This window comes from Pinus tabuliformis, chromosome X (genome assembly GCF_031772625.1).
Source record: "Pinus tabuliformis cultivar Carrire ecotype Pingquan chromosome X, CPIR1, whole genome shotgun sequence".
Taxonomy (NCBI): domain Eukaryota; kingdom Viridiplantae; phylum Streptophyta; class Pinopsida; order Pinales; family Pinaceae; genus Pinus; species Pinus tabuliformis.
The window spans coordinates 888,615,020-888,635,443 of NC_142308.1; the positions used below are offsets into that span (position 1 = coordinate 888,615,020).

The following is a 20,424-nucleotide window of genomic DNA, read 5'->3' on the forward strand; positions in this document are numbered from 1 at the left end:
ATGGTGTAATGTCGGGGTGAATTTTAATTTTGATTTAGCTAAGCCTGTTTAGGCGTAATTAGAAATATCCATTGTTTCCCCTCACAATTTGAAGGCTCTCACAATGATAGAAAACATGCTTTAGATGGAAAATAATTCATTAAACTAGATCAAAAATCAAATCTCTTTCTGAACATTCGATAAAAAAAACTTCATTTAAAATTGTCCTCCATGCACTTCCAATAAAAAATGCTCGCTGGCCACGTGATTAGACCAACACAACAATGTCATGAAAACTGCATACAATCTGATCTCCATCTCCAGAAAAAATGAAAAAGAAAAATCATGCTAGGAGATTAGGCCAATGTTTGCTTCAACACAAACAATATAGGTATATAATGTGCAAAATTCCCATGTTCATGTACAAGAACATGTGCAAAAATAATTTTTCCTACATTTGCAAAAATAATTTTTCCTACATTTGCAAAACCCCAAAAGATTGAAGATTTTCATTTGGAAAATCTTATTCAGAAAGTTTTTCAGTAACATGTAGACGCAAAATTTTATTCTATGTAAACTATGATATTCGCTATAGTGTAATTGTTAAATTTATTATTGGCTCAGAACTTAAACAAAAAATGTGCACATTATTAGACATGCAGAATAAGCATATGGTAAGGAGAAGATAAAATGTATCTTGGGTATCGAGCCAGACTACTTAATTCTAACTACAAGTATGGCAAGGCTACTTTGTCCTTAAAAGTTGTCATTTGAGCCAGCAACAACTTGTCATCATATATATATATATATATATAAATAAAACTCCAATGCTGAAGAGAAGTGGTGATCATTGCTCCTTATTTGCTTCAATAAATTGACTGCTTGAAAACTAGTTAGTTTTACCCACATTGAGGCAAGTCACCAAATATCTGGTATATAAACCTAACTTCAATACACGAAAAGATTTCTGATATCGTATATTCAGGAGAGCATTCTAAACAAAAACAGGATAAAACAATGGAAGAATTAACTGCTTTAAAAGAAAGGAGGATTCCCCAACAACAGATTCCCGAAGATGGCACCCTTTTTCCCATGGTTTTGCTGCCTCAAGATGGAAACCCCTCAATTGGGTCCCTCGTCAACGCCATCAAACAGAACAGGGAATGCATCGACAATAATCTAAAACGGGTTGGGGCATTGTTGTTCAGAGGATTTCCAGTGAGAAGTGCATCAGATTTCAATGCAGTTGTTGAAGACTTTGGATGGGAAGAACATTCATGTCTGGGCTTAGCTTCAAGGACCGGGGTTGAAGGAAGGGTTTACACTGTAAAGGAAGCTCCTCTCGACCAGAACATCAAATTCCATCTGGAGATGGCTATGGTAAGTCGATCCTCTATGCATTCCACATTAAAATTTTCTTATCTTCTTTCTGTCTCTTCAAACTTATCCTCAGTTTTTTTTTTTTTTTCCATTTCAGTTCGATAGTTTTCCTACGAAATTAATTTTGTTCTGTGAGATTGGGCCTATAGAGGGAGGGAAGGGAAGACATCAATTTTTTTAAGAAATAAAGTCACCCAACTAATGGAACAAAATTTTCCACAGGTTGTAAAACAAAATTGAAGGGGGTTGATTTATTCATGTAGAGTCCCTCAGAAAGAGGATCCTCAATTATTTTTGAAGGGGTGGCAGTCCCGTTACAAAACCAACAAAGAAGTAGGAAGAATAAAGAAAGTAAGAATAAATTAAATTTATATGCAGCAGGTATCTATCTTACTTTTTAGTGATATTTATAGAATGACAAAGTTTATATCGTATTTATGTAGATTTCCACAAATGGTATAGTTGGTTTATTTCTTTTGGCTAGTAAATTTCCTATCATATTTTTTGTCTTTTATAATGGGTGGAATGTCTATCCAAAATAATCACACTACTATTTTCTATATTTTATGTTAGGTGGAGTTTCTACACAAAACACCCACAACGCTTTCTCCGACACACTGTTTGCTCAAAGCACCTACCATGCTTTCCCCACAAAACACTCATAGTGCTTTCCCCCACACACAAGACTACCTTTATCTATCTTTGGGGAACTTTCGCCTATAAAAACATTCCTTTTGGCCTTAAAAATTTTGGTTCAACCTTCAAAAGGGCCATGTATTATGCTTTCCATGATATCAAAATTATCATTCAGCCATACCTTGATGATTTACCCGCGCAGTCCTCTAAACATGAAGACCATCTGGCTCACCTCCGGGCTATTTTTCTTCGTTACCTACATTATAATATCCTGTTAAATCCTTATAAATGTCTCTTTTGGGTTGAATATGATCGTCTCTTAGGATTTGTAGTGTCCAAAGAAGACATTTGAATTGATCCTCTTAAGGTGGAGGCCATTGTCAATCTACCCCCTCCATCTTCCTTACACCACCTTCAGAGTTTGCAAGCGAAGGAAAACTTTCTTTGTCAGTTCATCCCAAACTATGCTGAGCTTTCCAAAGGTTTTACTCACCTTTTGAAGAAATGGGTTCCATTCATTTGGGACAACATTGCCCAAAATTCCTTCAACGCTTTAAATACCACACTCATTAGCGCACCTTTGTTGGATCCTCTTAATTACCATCATTATTATTTCCTATACTTGGCCACCACTTACAATACCATTGCTATGGTGTTGGTTGAAGACAATGACAATAGAAATGAACATGTGATATACTCCCTGAGTTGTAACCTCTTTGATGCTAAGATTCAGTATGCCCATGTAGAGAAGATAACATTGGCAACAGTTCATGTTGTCCAACGTTTTCGCCACTACATCCTCTTACGCAAAACTATAGTGATATTTAATTGTAACCCCATGACTTATATTTTGTCTCATCAGTTTCTTAGGGGTAAATAATCCAAATGGATTGCCATCCTTTAGGAGTTTGAATTAGAGTTCACTAAAGCTAAGTCAAGGAAATCACTATTTTTTGTTAAACTCATTTGTGATCTTCCCTCTGCAGACACAACCACCATATCTGATAAATTTATTCCTGATGAATCCATCTTCCTCATTAGCACTCTCAGTCCATGGTATGGAGACATTATCATATATCTTCAAACTCATACTTTTAGACCATAGTTATCTCACTCTGAGCGACGTCAAATTTGGTACAAATCCCAACCTTATCGTATTATTGGGGATACCTTATACCGTCATGGTGTGGATTTAGTCCTTCGATGATGTTTCACACATGAGGAAGATTAGAAAGCTTTAAATTATTGCCACTCTGGAGCCTATGGCGGTCATATGTCAGGAAACACAAAAACTCAAAATATCCTTTACGCTGCATATTTTTGACCTTCCATCTTCAAAGATTTTTAGTATAGAAATATCATGCTTTCCAAATTTATAACCGGAAATAGCACACCCCAAACACTCCCTTACACCCACTTATTACGGTTGCTCCATTTGCAAAATGGGCATTGATTTCATGACTTGTAATCGTCACTCGGCCACGCAGGATGGGTACACCATCATTGTCACGGATTATTTTACAAAATTGGTCAAAACGATGCCTACATACAATGTCAATGGTAAAAATTCAGTTGTAATCCTATTTCATTATGTCATAGCTCAGTTAGGTGTTCTGCAAGCCATAGTCACTGACCATGGTTCCCATTTCCATAATTACATGACGACAAAACTCACTACTAACTTTGGATTACATCATAATAGCTCAACTCCATATTACCCACAGGCCAATGGTCAAGTTGAAGCTATCAACAAAGTTTTAGTCATTATGCTTCAACAAACTATTGGGATGAATAAAAAGAACTGGCATATTATAATTCTTCAGCCTTATGGGCATATTGGACCACTGATAAAATGGAAACTGGATTCACACCTTTTTAATTGATATATGGTCTGGAAGCCACTCTACCCATTGAAAGTGAGATCCCATCATTGAAGCTAGTTGTCGAACTACTTCCTGGCGCTTCACCTGAACAAGCACAGGTGCTTTACTTTGAACATCTTGATGAGACTCACTGAAGTACTGCATTTATAACTAAGAGTAAAAAAAGATGAGTTAAAGCCAAATATAATAAAATCATGACCCCTCGTGCATATGCAGAAGATGACTTGGTCTTGTTGTATGATCTAGCTAACGATAAATTAGGAGCTGAAAAGTTTGAACCCATATGACATGGGCTCTATATTGTCAAACATGTATTAGGAAAGGGTGCATATGAGTTAGTTGATTATGAAAAAGATCATTTGTCTAAACCTTGCAATGGCCTCTACCTGAAAAAATATTATACTTAATCTTATGTAGATACTTTGTACATTAGTGTGTGTTTCATTAGTGTGTTGTCTTTAGTTGTGATTGTTTACATTTTTGTAAACATGTTCTCCCCTCCTTACCGCATGTTCCAATTGGTTTGCAGATGTTGATGAAACCTCCTCCTTATGTTGGCTTCATTGATGGTGTTTGTCATAGCACACAAAATCTGTCTTCTGCTTCGTGGGAACTCTTTGCTCCGAATAATGAGTTAGTATGTTTACAGGGTATATGTCTAGTACACACAACTAACAATATAGAATAATATAGTGTGGTCATCGAAGAATTGTCGGAAGCTATTTCTCTTGCTATATGTGCTTTAGTTGTTAAACTTGATTCACAACTCATTATATTACAATTAAACATGCATTATTCCATCATAAACCCACAATTTTTAAGAATGTATTTACACGCTCGTCTCTTTGAAAGAAATTTTGATTACATAACATATACACACATTCCAAGACATCTAAATACATTGGAAAATGCATTAGCTAACCATGTTTTAGATTGAAATTGGAAACATATGTAAAAAGAAAAACCATGACACAAAAAGAACACTAGGTACATAAGGTAAAACATGTATATATAGATCACCATATAGATTTTGCAAAATGGTTTTTACATAAAAAATAAAAATTTGAGTTCTGAGACACATGGCTCCTCGAGCCTACATAAGTGCAAAATAGGACTAGAGACATGTCTAGACACCAACATGATTCTCATGATAACATGATATATCCCTAACAACTCGGCCCAACAGTTGATGTAGTGTAGATGATACCCTCGTGCTATGCCTCTGATACCGAAGTGGCATCGCATTAATAACAGCTTAATATGGAATGCCTCTAGGTAGGTCCTCTAGATTGTGCTTCACCTCCAACATAGGATCAAATCCTTCGACATATGGTGCATCCTTGAGCTGTCGTGCCGCCCTCTCACTGTTAGAGAAACCCTTGGAGGTCTATCTAGGCCCACATTTACAAAATATCACAAGTCGCAATCTTAGTTCACATAATTGAAAACATCAAAAAAATTTAAAAACTTAAAAGACACTTCTTTACCTGAGTCATTCCACTGCACTCTAGGTGGCAATGGGAGATCAGGATTTCCTCAGAAATCTATCCATCATATGTCTAGTCATCCACCATGATGAGCTACTGACGTAGCCACATAAGGAACATAGATGGAAAGGAAATTTTTTGCCCACCTCCATGATGAGGCAACAACTCTCCCCACAATAGCGAATGTGGATCCTTGAATTCTAGAATTTCTACCTCCACCCACCGATAACAACGAAACACACTTTAGAAATAATGTCACCAAAATCTATCTGTAGCCAAATTGTTTGAGTTTACATGTAATTCACTTGGTGAGCTAGTCTTTCATATTGAGTAGTAGTCTTTCTCACCAGTTGAACATGGTCGGACTGAGGGAATCTAGTGCATACTAAAAGTGGGATTTTCTAACGTCATGTAGAGCTTAGACCCCAACCATTTGAGCTATAGTATAGATAATTACTCTTAATTGAGGATTTGTGATGGTTTTGATGTCTATATTCTCGCTTTTTGTCTGGGAGGAACCATGGAAATGTCTGGCTATTAACAAGTCAGTGCTTTCTCCTCTAACACGAGAACCAAAAAATTGTACTCATTTTCCTCTCTTGGACAAAATAGTGATAAATTGTATGTCTGGAACTTCTATTTCAATCTCTTGGTCCCCTATCATAAACATCTAACACTCTACATCACACCACCCTACCAAGTATTGTTATAACTCCACTTGGGCTCTAATCCCAAGGGTACAGAAAAATTAATCAATCCACATGCATGGAGAGCTCTTATGCAATGAGGATACTATGATTCCTAGTAAGCTTATGCTTCATGGACTCTTTCATTCCACTCAATAGCCGTTTTCTCCAAGAAATATCCTATAAAACATCATTGAATAAGGTTTTAATTAGATTCCATGGATGAAAATTTGCAAAATTATATCTGTTGAAAAATTATACTTCGCAGTGCCAGCATCACTGTCTCTAATTTTTTTTGTCCTTCCAGCACGATGGAACTATTAGGCTTAGGAGCCCAGCATGATCTGAATGGGAAAATCCGTGTTGGGCACCCTTGACTCATTTTTTATTTAAACCCTCCTCGCTGCCTATTCTATGGGTTAAATTATTTGAAGTTACTATAAAATTGCAGAGGAAGGACAAATATCTTACTTACAATAGACGGTTCACTAAATGGTGCCTAGATTGATCACATTCCTCACCAGAAGATTGGGGGAATTTAGGGAAAAATGTGCTCTCTACTTCACAAAATGAAAAAAGGCACTTTTATTTTTACTTTTGGAGTTTATATAAAATTTTTAAAGTATTTTTTACCATTTAAGGCATATTTTTACCTATACTTGTATATTTTTCTCGAACCAAATATTTTGGATGAACTATCTAGTTTTATTTTATCACTTTTTCAGACTCGTAAAAAATAAACAAAAAGGAAACCCCTTGGAGTCATATTTCATCTCTCTTCTGACTCTCGAAATATGAAAATATTGTCGAGCACTTGTCTTTTTGGGCTCGTAAAAGTAAATGAAAATACATCTATTGTGTATAAGTTAATCCTTTCCTGGACTGAGATAGACTACTTAGGGAAAGGAATACCTTAGTCACACGTGGCTAAGAGGTTTTCTTGAGTAATCTTTTTCTACATTTTCAGACTTAAGAGTCTATCTATGAAAAGGGACCTCTACAGTTTTATTTTTCCTCTTTTTCAAAATCTCTAAAAATAAAAAAGATGTCTAGTTACTCCTCCATTGGAATCATAAAATTAAAACAATGAAGGACTTGTCACCATGACAAGATGAGCTACTCCTTCCTAGGGCTCATTAAAAATACTATGATGGATTCTTCCAAAGCATGAACTTATATGACAAGCATATGGTAGATAAATGTCTTTCAGATTAATCACATCATTAAGGTTTAGTCGACATTTCGAACCCACTAATGTGGTATCCTCTTCAAGCTTGAGATTAAAAATAAAGAGGTGCTCGCTAGAAATAGTGGGGGAAAATGGAAGGAAACGTATATCCGCTATTTTGTATAAAAGGTAGCATGTCACTCTTGAACATGACATTTATATGTATCTCATGTCAGGTTTGGTTTATCCTTGCTTCCTCACCTTCCTTACTAGGTTCTGGGAATCCATTTTCCTCTCATATGATTATATCCTAAGTTCATCATGACCTTTGATCCTTTTTTGAGTCAAATCCTACCAAATTCTAGAGTTGTGTTGTCAATATGTTCAAGAGAAGTTCCATCTATAATTTAAACCATTGATAATTTTTTGAATTTTCTACAACAATCCTGAATCACTCTTGCCAACTCTAAAAAATCCTACGTTTCATGTCGATGATGTGGGAAACATTATGGCCCTCCTTAGATGGATCACTTCTTGTCGACTGCAACTCATTATCTAGGAAGATGGTCTAGAAACTCCCTTTTAGTACCTTGGAGCTTATATGCCACAATGGCAGGTTCTTCGCATTCAACGATAGGTTCACGTCGCTAGCCTTCGATCAAATGATTCTGCGAGTGTTTGACTTTTGTTTCATTGTTCGCACTCATGGATTGTGTTGTTGTACTTTGAGATCCATCGTCATCATTGGTGCTTTAGCTCATACCTGTTAATGGTTTACATCATTTACCAGTAATCAGATGGTTTCTACCATGTTTGACATTGAAACATTTATTCACATGGTCAGATTCATAATTTGGTTGGATCAGGACAAATGAAGACCCTCGGTTTCATATAATAAATATATGCTACGTGGAGTTATTAAATATTCATGATTGTACACATCATCCCTTCTATTCATATGGTTGCATCCATGACGTGGATCCATAAACGTAACCCTTTCTATTCAGATGGCTGCATCCATGTTGTGGATCCATAAACGTAACCCTTTCTATTTAGATGGTTGTGTCCATGTCGTGGATTCATCTATTGTTAGATGCTTACTCAGAGATGTATTATTAGGCATACATACATCAAAGATGTCAAATATATTGTATTATGTTTTATTTGTAGATTTCATGATGGTGTTTCTCTAAGTCCTTGCCTTGGCTTGTAAGGCACTTCAACCATCACTCCTTGTTCTCCCTTCATCCTTTAGGGGCAATTTGTTATATAGTATTTTGTCACACTCCCCGTCTCGTATCCTAAAGTGTTGAAATTTGCATTGTTATTGCCACAAATATCACAAAATCACATAAGTTGCTAGTGTATTCACCATGAAACATGTTCATAAGGATCCATGAAGAAAAGAAGAAGACATTCCATGAAATAATTCTGAAGATTTGTCAAAAATCTTGTTTTTCAAGACCAATTCCTTTTGCATAACTAGTGACCCGTGTTGATCACTTATTGTATAATACTCTCCTAGTACTGCTAGCATGACCTTTATCATGAAAATCAATGCTGGTCCTCTTCAGGAATTTGTTCCCAAAATGGAGGAGAAACTTCTCTTACTAGAATTCTCGAGAATGGCGAGCTAGTTACAAGTGAATGAAGATTGGAACAGGACCTCCCATTATTGGTTCTGAATCCTACTTTCATGGATATTTCCCTTGAGATGTGGAACTTCAACCTCCTTTCATGGATCCTCAACTCCCTCTACTTCCCTATAAATGAGATCCCTACTATCCACTAATGGTTGCCGAATGATTGGTTGCCTTCCCAGTGTTGAATTATGCCCAATTGTTTCCCATCTTTCTAAGGAGAAAGGAGTTATTGGAGGTTAAGGCTAGGACTTTTAAACTCACCTAAAGGAGGCTTCCAACATTAAGGCTTAAGTGGTTGTAATGATCCCTTTACCATCTATTAATAATAAATTATGTGTTTGCTCTCAATAAATGTGTCAATTATTGGTTATTTAGTGTAATACTCCTTGATCTGTTACATGGTTTGTATTGGAATGAATTTTTCTTTGTATGTTTATGTTGTCTCCATGTGTTCTTCCTTGTAGTTATTCATCCATAATGGTGAAGAGGATATTGAGCTTGGAAACAAAATAATCAACAACAACACCAATGGATGTTAGCATCAGAGTGAGGTAGGTCATCTATCCTCCTTTGTGTTTTTTGGTATAAACTACGCAATTTTACATATATTTGTCTTCATTTCTTGCTAGATCCTCCCATAGGACTAGAGGGATCATTTTTTTCTGCATAAAGGATTGCCTGCACAACAATTCATAGCTCTTAACATGGTAATAATTTTCCTTTATGGCTTATTAGGAAGAATTCGAAGTGGGTGCATATGAGAATAGTGAGGGTTCACTCTCATCCCTATTCTTGCTGTAGGTTTGCCACCAATCCTTGATGTTGGCGGTGGATTTGAGGAGTGCCAAAGCAATATTTTCCCAATTGGAGAAGTCATGAACCAAGAAATATCCTTTGAGCATATTTAACCATTTATCTATGACATTCACATCTATCTAACCTTCAAATATGGGGATGTCAAAATTAACTTGTATCTTAAAGGGAGTGGCACTCCCAAAGTCATTGTCGGAATAAGATGTTGTTAAGAAATTTATTGGAGAACATAAATCAATTTTGGATATTTAATGAGAGAAACAATAACCATGAACAAGAATAAACACATAAACACACATCTTTATTCAGGAAAACCCTAAATCTAGGGAAAAACCAAGCCCAGTGAGATCTCATTAGCCTTGGCCAGAATCCTGGCGAAGGTGGCCAAATTAGCCTTCACCGCTCACCTCCCAAGTCTACCTTACAATAATGTCTTCCAGCCTTTTATAGGCCCCATTACATGCAACACCATGGGTACACTATATAATGTGCCCAAACCACTGCTATTTAACTAGATCAACCTTGACTCAAACCCTGAGTCAATTTTACCTAACAATTTCCCCCTTAAACTTGACTTGAGGTTCCTTGACTAACTCCAGCCAAACCTGCTAAGTGAGACAACCATGCTGACTCTAGCCCTTATCCCCTTCAAAGTTTTTACACAAGATATCTTTAACCTAACATCCCCCCTATCACTTAGGCCTAACCCAGACTTTACTTGTGATTACCCAGGGGTACGCATGCCTTACCAGGTCTTATAGTAGTATGCCCATTTACATGAAATAATTTTGACTCCATTATTATTTTTTGTTTATTGTTGTCTTTATTCTGACCCATACTCTCTCATTGTGATTGCTCCATACTTTGAGCCTACCTGATCTCCATAGCCACAAAATATTTGAAAACATTCTATCAAACCAATTGAATTCCCATTAAACATCACTATAGATTTATCATCTACCAAGTTGGACATACCCATTTAGCTTTATCGTGATCTAATTTTAACTAGCACGTCCACCACCTACAAGTTTCGTTTCCAAAAATGATGATCTCATAGACATCATATATCCGATCTTTTGGCCCCTCTATTATCATAACTGATAGTTGTTGCATTTACCAAAATATATAAGATATATCAACACTAATCTTCTCGGCCAGGCTTTACACCTTGCCAAATCAGGTGTTTTTTCTTAAAGCCACAATATTTCATCCCCAAACTTACATGTGTTCTCTTGAGTGGTTCTCACCTACGAGTGATAACACTCCTCCTCCTTGAGTGACTGGGATATGATGGGTAGGATTCCATTGCTCGACAAAAGGGAAAGAATATTGACTAAAGTTCGATAATGAACCTCTTAGCTCCACCACAATGCCACCACCGCTAGATGGGCTCGTTTTTGTTGTCAATGGTTGATATCCATATCGCTTCAAAATTCTCATCCATATTGGAAATCTACACAATGTCAACATTTTACCTTGATGATATTCTCGACTTTCACGAACCATGGGCTGCAGCTGTCTCTCCTTGACCCGACTTTTTTTCTCAAACCCTTAGAAGATAAAACTAGCCTGAAAATGGCTAATCTCTAAGTCACACTTCATGCTATGGTTATCAACATCCAAGCTCTATGAACAAACTGCCACATTATTGCAACAATCATGAAACTTTTGGGAACTAGGGATGACAATATCCATTTTTGCAGACACTTTCAATTTAATTTATATTACACAACACAACATGTGAGCAAGGTCCCATACACTGGTTGTGACAACATTACATATATGCATAACAACCCTAGAAATTCTCTTAGCCTCCACTATCCAACCATGCCTCCACTCTATTGTGCCCTCACATCACTTCTACACGACGACTTTGTCATGCCCCATTGGAGAAACTATCATTTGTATGACAACTTTACCATGCCCCACCTGAGCAACGAGATTCTGCAAAAATCGGGAACCCTTCTGATGCAGCGTTTTCACTACCATGCAATGCCTGATCCTCTTTCTTCAATGTCGTAGACTAGATCTTGACCTACGCAGGTCGCTCACCATGGCATCAATCTTCCTATATTTTCTACTCCACATTCACCCCAACATCAAGCAACCATGTGCACTACCTTTTACAGAATCGACAACCCCTCTCAGAGGTTGTCCTTCAATTTTCATTTCAAATCTGTTATAGCTATCAATTTGTAGGAATTAAACCTTCGCTATTCACAAGCATATTCAACATGGGAAACTAGTGAAAAATCGAACCTCATGATATTTCCCTCTATGGATCGTTCTAGGGCTCTGGCATAGGAAAATCACACCTTCTAGTAGCTAGTGAAACTAGATCCTTTCATTCAATCTACTCCAATCCGTATGTGCTAATCATGGCTGCTTCTTTTAGCTGATCCAATTTGATCCATAACTTTGTAGTGTGCAATTTTCTTCACAATCTATGGCTTTTGATCTAGATCTTCAAGAAAAATTAGCTATATCTCTATCTACCATGCCAATATAAACCCTTGGTGACAAAATTCATTTTTATGAAGCCAAAATGGCTCTGATACCACTTGTTAAGAAATTTACCAGAGAACATAAATTAGTTATGGAGATTTACTTAGAGGAACAATAACCAGGAATAGTCTTAAACGCATAAACGCACATGTTTATCTAGCAAAACCCTAAATATAGGGAAAAACCCAAGCCAATGAGATCTCATTAGACTTGGCTAAAATCTTAGCCAAGATGGCCAAGTGAGCCTTCACCGCTCACCTCGCAAGCCTACCTTACAATAAAGTTTTCACACCTTTGATAGGCTCCATTACATGCAATACCATGGGAAAGAATACCCTGGGTACACTATATCATGTGCCTAATCCATTTATATTTAACCAGGTCAACCTTGACTCAAACCCTTAGTCAATTTTACCTAACAGATGTGTCACTTGTGGGTAGCCACCGAAGGATCGGGGAAAATTTGTCCATATTTGTGGTCCGCTATCGCTTGAGGGCTTCTTTGAACAATATTTTGAAATTATCTCCTACTCCCTAGGGCATATTTGAGAAATATTTTGAAATTATCTCTTACTTTAAGATGGAGATGGAGCATTGTCATCTACTCTATCTTTACCATATTCCTCTTTTGTCATTTTCTCCTTATAATCTACATACATTATATCTACCATACATTCCATCCTCAGGAGCTCCTCGTAGGGGTCTTTGTGATCCTTCATTTTCCTTCTTCTTGCACGTTTTATATCTAGTTATCATTCACACTCATAATTCACATAAGCAAGAAGACCGCTCTAATACCAAACTTGATCCGGATCTGTCAACTATTGAAACTAACCAAGATCTTTTACTTTTGTGATATTAGCATAAATGTATGTCACGAAGTATGAAAACCCACTTGTGCATACTTTAAAGAAGACAAAACATAATGACAACCATCAAACCAAAGAACACACAGAAGTTGATAATGGAGTTCACCCAGTGTGGATTACATCTTTGGGCCCGGTGTCAAGAGTGGGGAGGTTACTTCATTAATTGTTGAAAGATGATGATGAATACATGATGTATTCTTTTTCAATATAAGGAATAACTCCCTTAACTAGAGAGTCATATCTCTGCACGAGGAATTCTCCTATAAGAAATCTCACTCATAAAATCTCTCCATCAACATCACAAAATATCAAACTCTCACATGAACTGGCATTCAAGGATCCTTCGACATAGTAGTAAATAAGGATATCAACATCAAAGCATCATCTCAACAAAAATCAAAAGAACACATGACCTCAATGCATATTATACCTCGACATTCGGGGATGGCCTAAAAACTCACACCTCTATCGAAGAACATACTGCAAAATTGAAGTCCTGGTGAAAATTCATGAAATCTGACTGTAAACTTGAGGCCCCTTCTGACTCAGTGAAATATGGTCTCCCGAGGAATCTCAAAGATTCCCTTCAATGGGTTGACTGGAATTCAACTACTTAGATGAAGAAAATGATCTCACCATCACATTCGTTGTGAAAAACTAAGAAAAATTAGTATAATGTTTGTTTGGTTCAGGTACTGCCAATTTCATGCCACCAAGGAGACTTTCAGATTCCATGTAGATTCTTCCATGAAGGTTCCACCTTCATGGTTCCTCCCTCTGGAAAATCTAATGCGTGGATCAGAAAATCATTTGCACCATCACATTGCTCATGAAATTATGACTAATATGAGTATAAACTTGGCATATTTCTCACACTGTCAAAATTTTGTCCCCGTGGAATCTTGAATATTTCCTCACATATTCTCTACATCATGGTTCCCCTCCTCAGTTTGCATGTCAAGTCAAGTTTCCTCCCCCATCTTGGGTTCTGCGCTTAGCGTCCTTTGTCTCGAGAAAATGATTGATTGAGTTTTTATATGTGTTTTTGGGCAAACATTTCAAAGAGAAGCATGTGGGCCATTGGTGGGCCCTAATATTACCTTGGGAAAGGTTCAGGTTCCAACCCCCCAGTGTCCCCAAAATAGTCGACAGTTAATTTTTTGATTGGACATCATTTCTGATGAGCTTAGCAGGGCTGCGCACAGGGTGGGTCGGTCAAACCGTCCTGGCGGGTTCAATCCTTGCATCGTTGGAAATCTTATGATGAGTGCTTCGATCTAAACCTATTTTACCTACAACACAAAAACTTTGGTTTTGAGCTTTTCATAGGCCTTCTTTGATCTCTGAGTGTCTCTGGAGCCACTTGGATCACTATGTCATTGAAGGATATTTTCTCTTTTACTACAAATTTTCAAACTTTCTTTGTATTTGATGAGGTCGTTGATTGTTAGACTAAACAATGCACAACGGAAATAAAATAAACAAACTTACACAGCACATTAAAAAATACAAAACCATAACACATAGATTTAATGTGGTTCACCCAACCAATCTGGGCTATGTCCACCAGAACAGAGGCATTGACAATCTTATTATTCAACAGGAGATTACAACAATTTTAATTCTTCACACATACTCTCAGCTCACCCTATTTTCTCTACACACTCTACACACACCCTCAATCCTCTACGAGATTACATTTCTTATAGCTGGAGTATAAAACTGAATCATAAATTTCCTCACAACAAATATAGGATGCATTAACTCCTCCTCAAAAAATACTGGAGCTAATATAGCAACTAATCCTATTTTTGTCACATACATGAGATTTTTTCCAAAATTAATTAAACAGAAAAATCTCAACAATCTCCACCTTGACAACAATTAGCCTGATACCCTGTTCATTTATTATTTTTATCTTTTCTGCAAGCCAAGAGAAGCCAGACACCAACGTAGCTTCTCTAACAAAACTGGTTTCATGAACATGTCTGCACAGTTTTCCTTTGTATGCACTTTTTCAAGAGAAACACCCCTTTCAGTGATAACCTGTCTTAGAAAATGGTACTTGATAGGTATATGCTTTGATTTACTATGATAGGCCAGATTCTTAGCCAAATAAATTGCACTTTGACTATCACAAAATAACTTGATGTTGTCCTGTAACCTACCAAGCTCACCAATCAAACCTTTCAACCGAACCGCTTCTTTGCAAGCATGCAAAGCAGCTCTGTATTCTGCTTCAGTAGTGGATAAAGCAACAATGTTCTGTAGCTTTGACATCTAGCTTATAGCTCCACCTGCAAGAGTAAAGACATACCCTGAAGTTGACCTTCTCTTATCCAAATCACCTGCAAAATCGGAATCAACATATCCGCAAACAAATTCACTACTTCTGTTATAAGTGATACGATAATCACTTGTGCCTCTCAAATATCAAAGCACCCATTTCACTACTGACCAGTGTTCTTTTCCTGGATTTTCCATATACACGCTGACAACCCCAACTGTGTGTGAAATATCTGGTCAAGTACAAACCATCGCACACATTAAACAACCTACTACATTGGCATATGGAATTCGAGACATATATTCCTTTTCTTCATGTGTATTAGGACATAAACTTGAAGAAAGCTTAAAATGGGAAGCTAAAGGGACTGAATCAGGCTTCACATTGTTCATACCAAACCTCAAGAGTATTTTCTCAATATACTTCTGTTTTGATAGCCACAGCTTACCATTGCTCCTGTCTCTGAAAATCTCCATGCCCAAAATTTGTCTTGCTGCTCCTAGATCTTTCATATCAAATTTCCTAGCCATCTGAGCCTTTAACCTGTTGATCTCTGTTATGCTTTTGCTTTCTAAAAGCATATCGTCAACATACAACACTAAGATAATGAACATGCCATTACTTAATTTCTTAAAGTAAACACAATGATCATATTCACTTCTTATATAATTTTGACTCAACATGAAAGAATCAAACTTCTTGTACCATTGTCGAGGCGACTGCTTCAGACCATACAATCATTTCTTGACCCTGCAGACAAATTTCTTGTTGCGATCTTGAACAAACCCTTCCGGTTGTTCCATGTAAGTCTCCTCGTCTAAATCTCCATGTAAAAATGCAGTTTTAACATCTAGTTGTTGTAATTCTAAATCAAGTAAGGCAACTAATGCTAATACAATTTGAATCGAAACAATTTTTACAACTGGTGAAAATATCTCATGAAAATCAATGCCTGCTTTCTGAGAAAGAACTTTCGCGACCAGCCTTGCTTTGTACCTGTCCTTTGAACCACCAACACCCCTTTTCAACTGGTACACCCATTTACATCCCACAGTTTTTCTGTCTTTAGGAAGTTCTACCAGCTCCCACGTGTCATTCTTGTCTAATGCCATCATCTCGTCCTTCATAGCTTCTTTCCACTTTTCACTTTTAGAACCTTCTACAGCTTCCTCATAGCACAAAGGTTCATCATCGTTAGCGGTTAAAGCAACTGAAGTAACATAATAATCATACCTTCTAGGAGGACGTTTAATTCTTGTGGACCTCCTTAAAGATGTTTCTAGTACTTCCACAATTTGTTGATTATTATCTGTAGGAACTTCTTCATGATCAGCATCTGAATCATGTTCATGATCTACATCTGAAACTTGTTCATGATCTGCATCTGAAACTTGTTCATGACTTACATCTGAACCATGTTCATCTTGATCATCATCAATATTTGGACTGGTTTCAAATTGAATGTGTTGAAGCTTGGATACATTATCTTGTTTCAATTTAACATCTACATCTGAACTTTCAAGTGAGGATTCATTAACTTTAACATCTTTGTTAATGATGATCTTGTGAGTAGTAGGATCTCACAATCTGTATCCCTTAGTCCCATCACCATATCCAACAAAGATATATCTTTTTGATTTAGGATCTAATTTAGAACGCTGATGTTTTAGAACTAGAGGATATGCATCACAATCAAAAACTTTCAGTTTAGAGTAATCGCAAGGATGACCTTTCCATACCTATTGAGGAATTTTGCATCCTATTGAAGTTGATGGTGATCAATTTATCAAATAGCAAGCTGTAGCAACCTCTTCTGTCCACAATTCCTTCTGCAAATTGGCGTTACTCAGCATACTTCTTGCTCTCTCTAAAAGAGTCCTGATCATGCATTCAGCAGCTCCATTTTGCTGAGGAGTATATACAGTGGTTTTATGTCTTTCGATCCTAGCTTCCTTGCAATAATTATCAAATTCCTTTGAAGTAAACTCACCACCATTGTCAGTTCTTAAACATTTAATATTTCTTCCAGTGATGTTTTCAACTAATGCTCTAAACTGTTTGAAAACTATAAACACATCATACTTCTTCTTTAACATGTAGACCCACAATTTTCTATAGAAATCATCAATAAAAGATACAAAATATGACGAACCTCCATATGAGGTTGTAGGAGATGGACCCCAAACATCAGATTGGATATAATGAAGGATTCCCTTACTAGTATGTTTTCCAGTTTGAAACTTCTGCTTGCTTTGTTTCACAAACAGACAATGTTTGCAGAAATCTAACTTAACAGACTTTAAATTAGGAAGTAACTTACGATCAAATAAAATCTTTAAACCTATTTTGCTCATCTGGCCCAATCTTTGATTCCATAAACGAATAGAACTACTTTCATTTTCAGACACTATAGAAACATGATCTGACTTTGTTCTTCCTTCTAATTGAAAAAGATTTCCAACCTTCTCTGCTTTCATTACTAGTAAAATTCCTTTATAAATTTTCATTACTCCACGTTGAATAAAGGTTTTATATCCATTTGTGTCCAGTACTCCTAATGAAATGAGGTTTTTCCTTAGTTCAGGTACATGTCTTACACCAGTTAAGATTTTATTTGTCCCATCAAACATTTTAAGTTGTATACTTCCAATTCCCACAATATTACATGTGACATCATTTCCCATGTAAACTACTCCATCATTGATTGGTTTATAAGTTTTAAACCATTCCCTATGAATACACATGTGATTTGATGCACCAGAATCTAACAGCCAATGTTGATCATGACTAGACAAATCAATTGATAACACTTCATCACTCATACCTGTCTTGGATGCCGAACCTGTATTTGTCGTGTTTGCTTCTTGCTTCGCTATTGAAGAGTCTTCTTTGGATGCTTGCTGTCTCTTCCAACAGTCCTTCTTCAAATGTCCCGATTTGCCACAAAACCAGCACTTTACCTTACTCTTCTTCCCTTTCGATTTTGAACGCGAGTCGTTCTGCTTATCGGAGCGTCGTTCTCTAGAACGACCTCTAGCCATCATTGCTTCTGATGTAGAGGTTTCTGAAATTGACCTCTTCCTTGTCTCTTCGGACAACAAAGCTCCAACAACATCATCAAATTCAAGGGTTTCTGATATACTTAGACTTATAGAAGTAACAAAATGATCCCATGACTCGGGCAACGAGCATAATAAAGTTATAGCTTTATCTTCTGATTCAAATTTTACTTCTATACTTTCTAATTGCACCAGAAGAGTATTAAAGACATTCAAATTATCAGTAATAGTTGTACCTTCCTTCATGCACAGACTGTACAATTGTCGCTTCAAAAGAATCCTATTGGTTAAGGATTTTGTCATGTACAGATTCTCAAGCTTTGTCCACAGACCAGCAGCAGTTTTCTCTGACACAATGTTAAACAAAACATCATCTGCCAAACACAGTCGAATACCGCTCAGAGCTCTTCCATCCAATTCATTCCATTCATCATCTGTCATGGTGTAAGGCTGTTTGGATTTTCCCAACAGTGCCTTCGCCACGCCTTGTTGCACAAGCAGATCATGCATCTTCACTTTCCAGATTTCAAAGTTATTTTTTCCATTGAACTTCTTGATCTCAAAACGAGCACTTTGAGTCTTTGCATGCTGTATCTAACTGAATATCCAATTCCAAGTTAATAAATAAAGTTAATATCTAACAAAAAAATGCCTTTGCCTTCTACTGTGCTGCCTTTACCTTATCATACAATCCCTCTACTGTATAAACTGTAGATTACAAATAAAAATTAATAACAAAATTGCAGTTTTACCAAAGCGATTCTCGCTTGGCGCGTTGGCACTTCTTTGACAGCAGACGATTCGTGCCGGAACAAAAACGGTGTAAGTGACAAAATAATGGCACGCTTAAACCCGTCGATTCCGTGCCAATTGAGATATTGGCGCTTTGGCGCGAGTATTAAACTCGGATCCGTGCCACTGGTGCGTCTGTTCCAAAACAAAATGTGCCAACCCGATCTCTGTCAGAAATTAGCGTGACTGTCTCTTCCGAAACCACGCCAATCGCCAAAACTCCACCTTCAGCAACTCTGTCACATGCACCAGCTCCACAACCAGAGACCTGTAGGTTATAGGCCCTCCACACTTCCGCTGCGTTGCTCTGATACCACTTGTTAGACTAAACAATGCGCGACAGAAATAAAATAAACAAACATACACAACACATTAAAGAACACAAAACCATAACACACAGATTTAACGTGGTTCACCCAACCAATCTGGGCTACGTCCACCAGAACAGAGGCATCATCAATCTTATTATTCAACAGGAGATTACAACAATTTTAATTTTTCACACATACTCTGACCTCACCCTATTTTCTCTACACACTCTACACACACCCTCAATCCTCTACGGGATTACATTTCTTATAGCTGGAGTATAAAACTGAATGACAAATTCCCTCACAACAAATATAGGATGCATTAACTTCTCCTCAAAAAATACTGGAGCTAATATGGCAACTAATCCTATTGTTGTCACATACATGAGATTTTTTCCAAAATTAATTAAACAGAAAAATCTCAACATTGATATTTCTTCCTTTCCTTGTTTGTTCATATCTAAGGGTTGTACTTGTTATTACGTCTGATATTCTTCAACGTAACCTACCCAACTCAAAATAGGAAATTCTACATTACAAGCTCAAAATTATACATTGTTGGAAAGAAGGGCTTGTAGTTGAAGGAGTATGCCTTGACTAGTCAATGTTTATTGAGGTGTCCCTAATTTCAACAAAATCCACTTATCTCTCTTATGTAGAGTGGACTAGTTTAGGTTTTGTCGAAATCAATTGATGGTCTTCCTTGGTTCCAACCTACCATGTTGGATTTCACCACTTATTTTTAGCTTTACTTGACCCATTTGGGAAATATCCTACTAGATTCATGTTCTACAATGAAAGAAAACATGCTCATAATTATCAGGAGGACTTAATCTCACCTTACAAAATTATGCTAGAAACCCTTTTTTGAAGTCCATATGGTCCATATCAGCACATATGTGATCATATGTAGAGTTGATCCACCT

At 36.9% G+C, this 20,424-nt stretch overlaps 1 protein-coding gene across 1 annotated transcript; it reads left to right on the plus strand.

The window, feature by feature from the left end:
* Positions 1-996: 996 nt before the first annotated feature.
* On the plus strand, positions 997-19,225 carry LOC149142545 (clavaminate synthase-like protein At3g21360). The gene is made up of 2 exons (XM_089451508.1): positions 997-1,359; positions 19,142-19,225. Exons 1-2 carry the CDS (start codon positions 997-999, stop codon positions 19,223-19,225), a joined length of 447 nt encoding a protein of 148 aa, XP_089307634.1.
* The last annotated feature ends 1,199 nt before the right edge of the window (positions 19,226-20,424 follow it).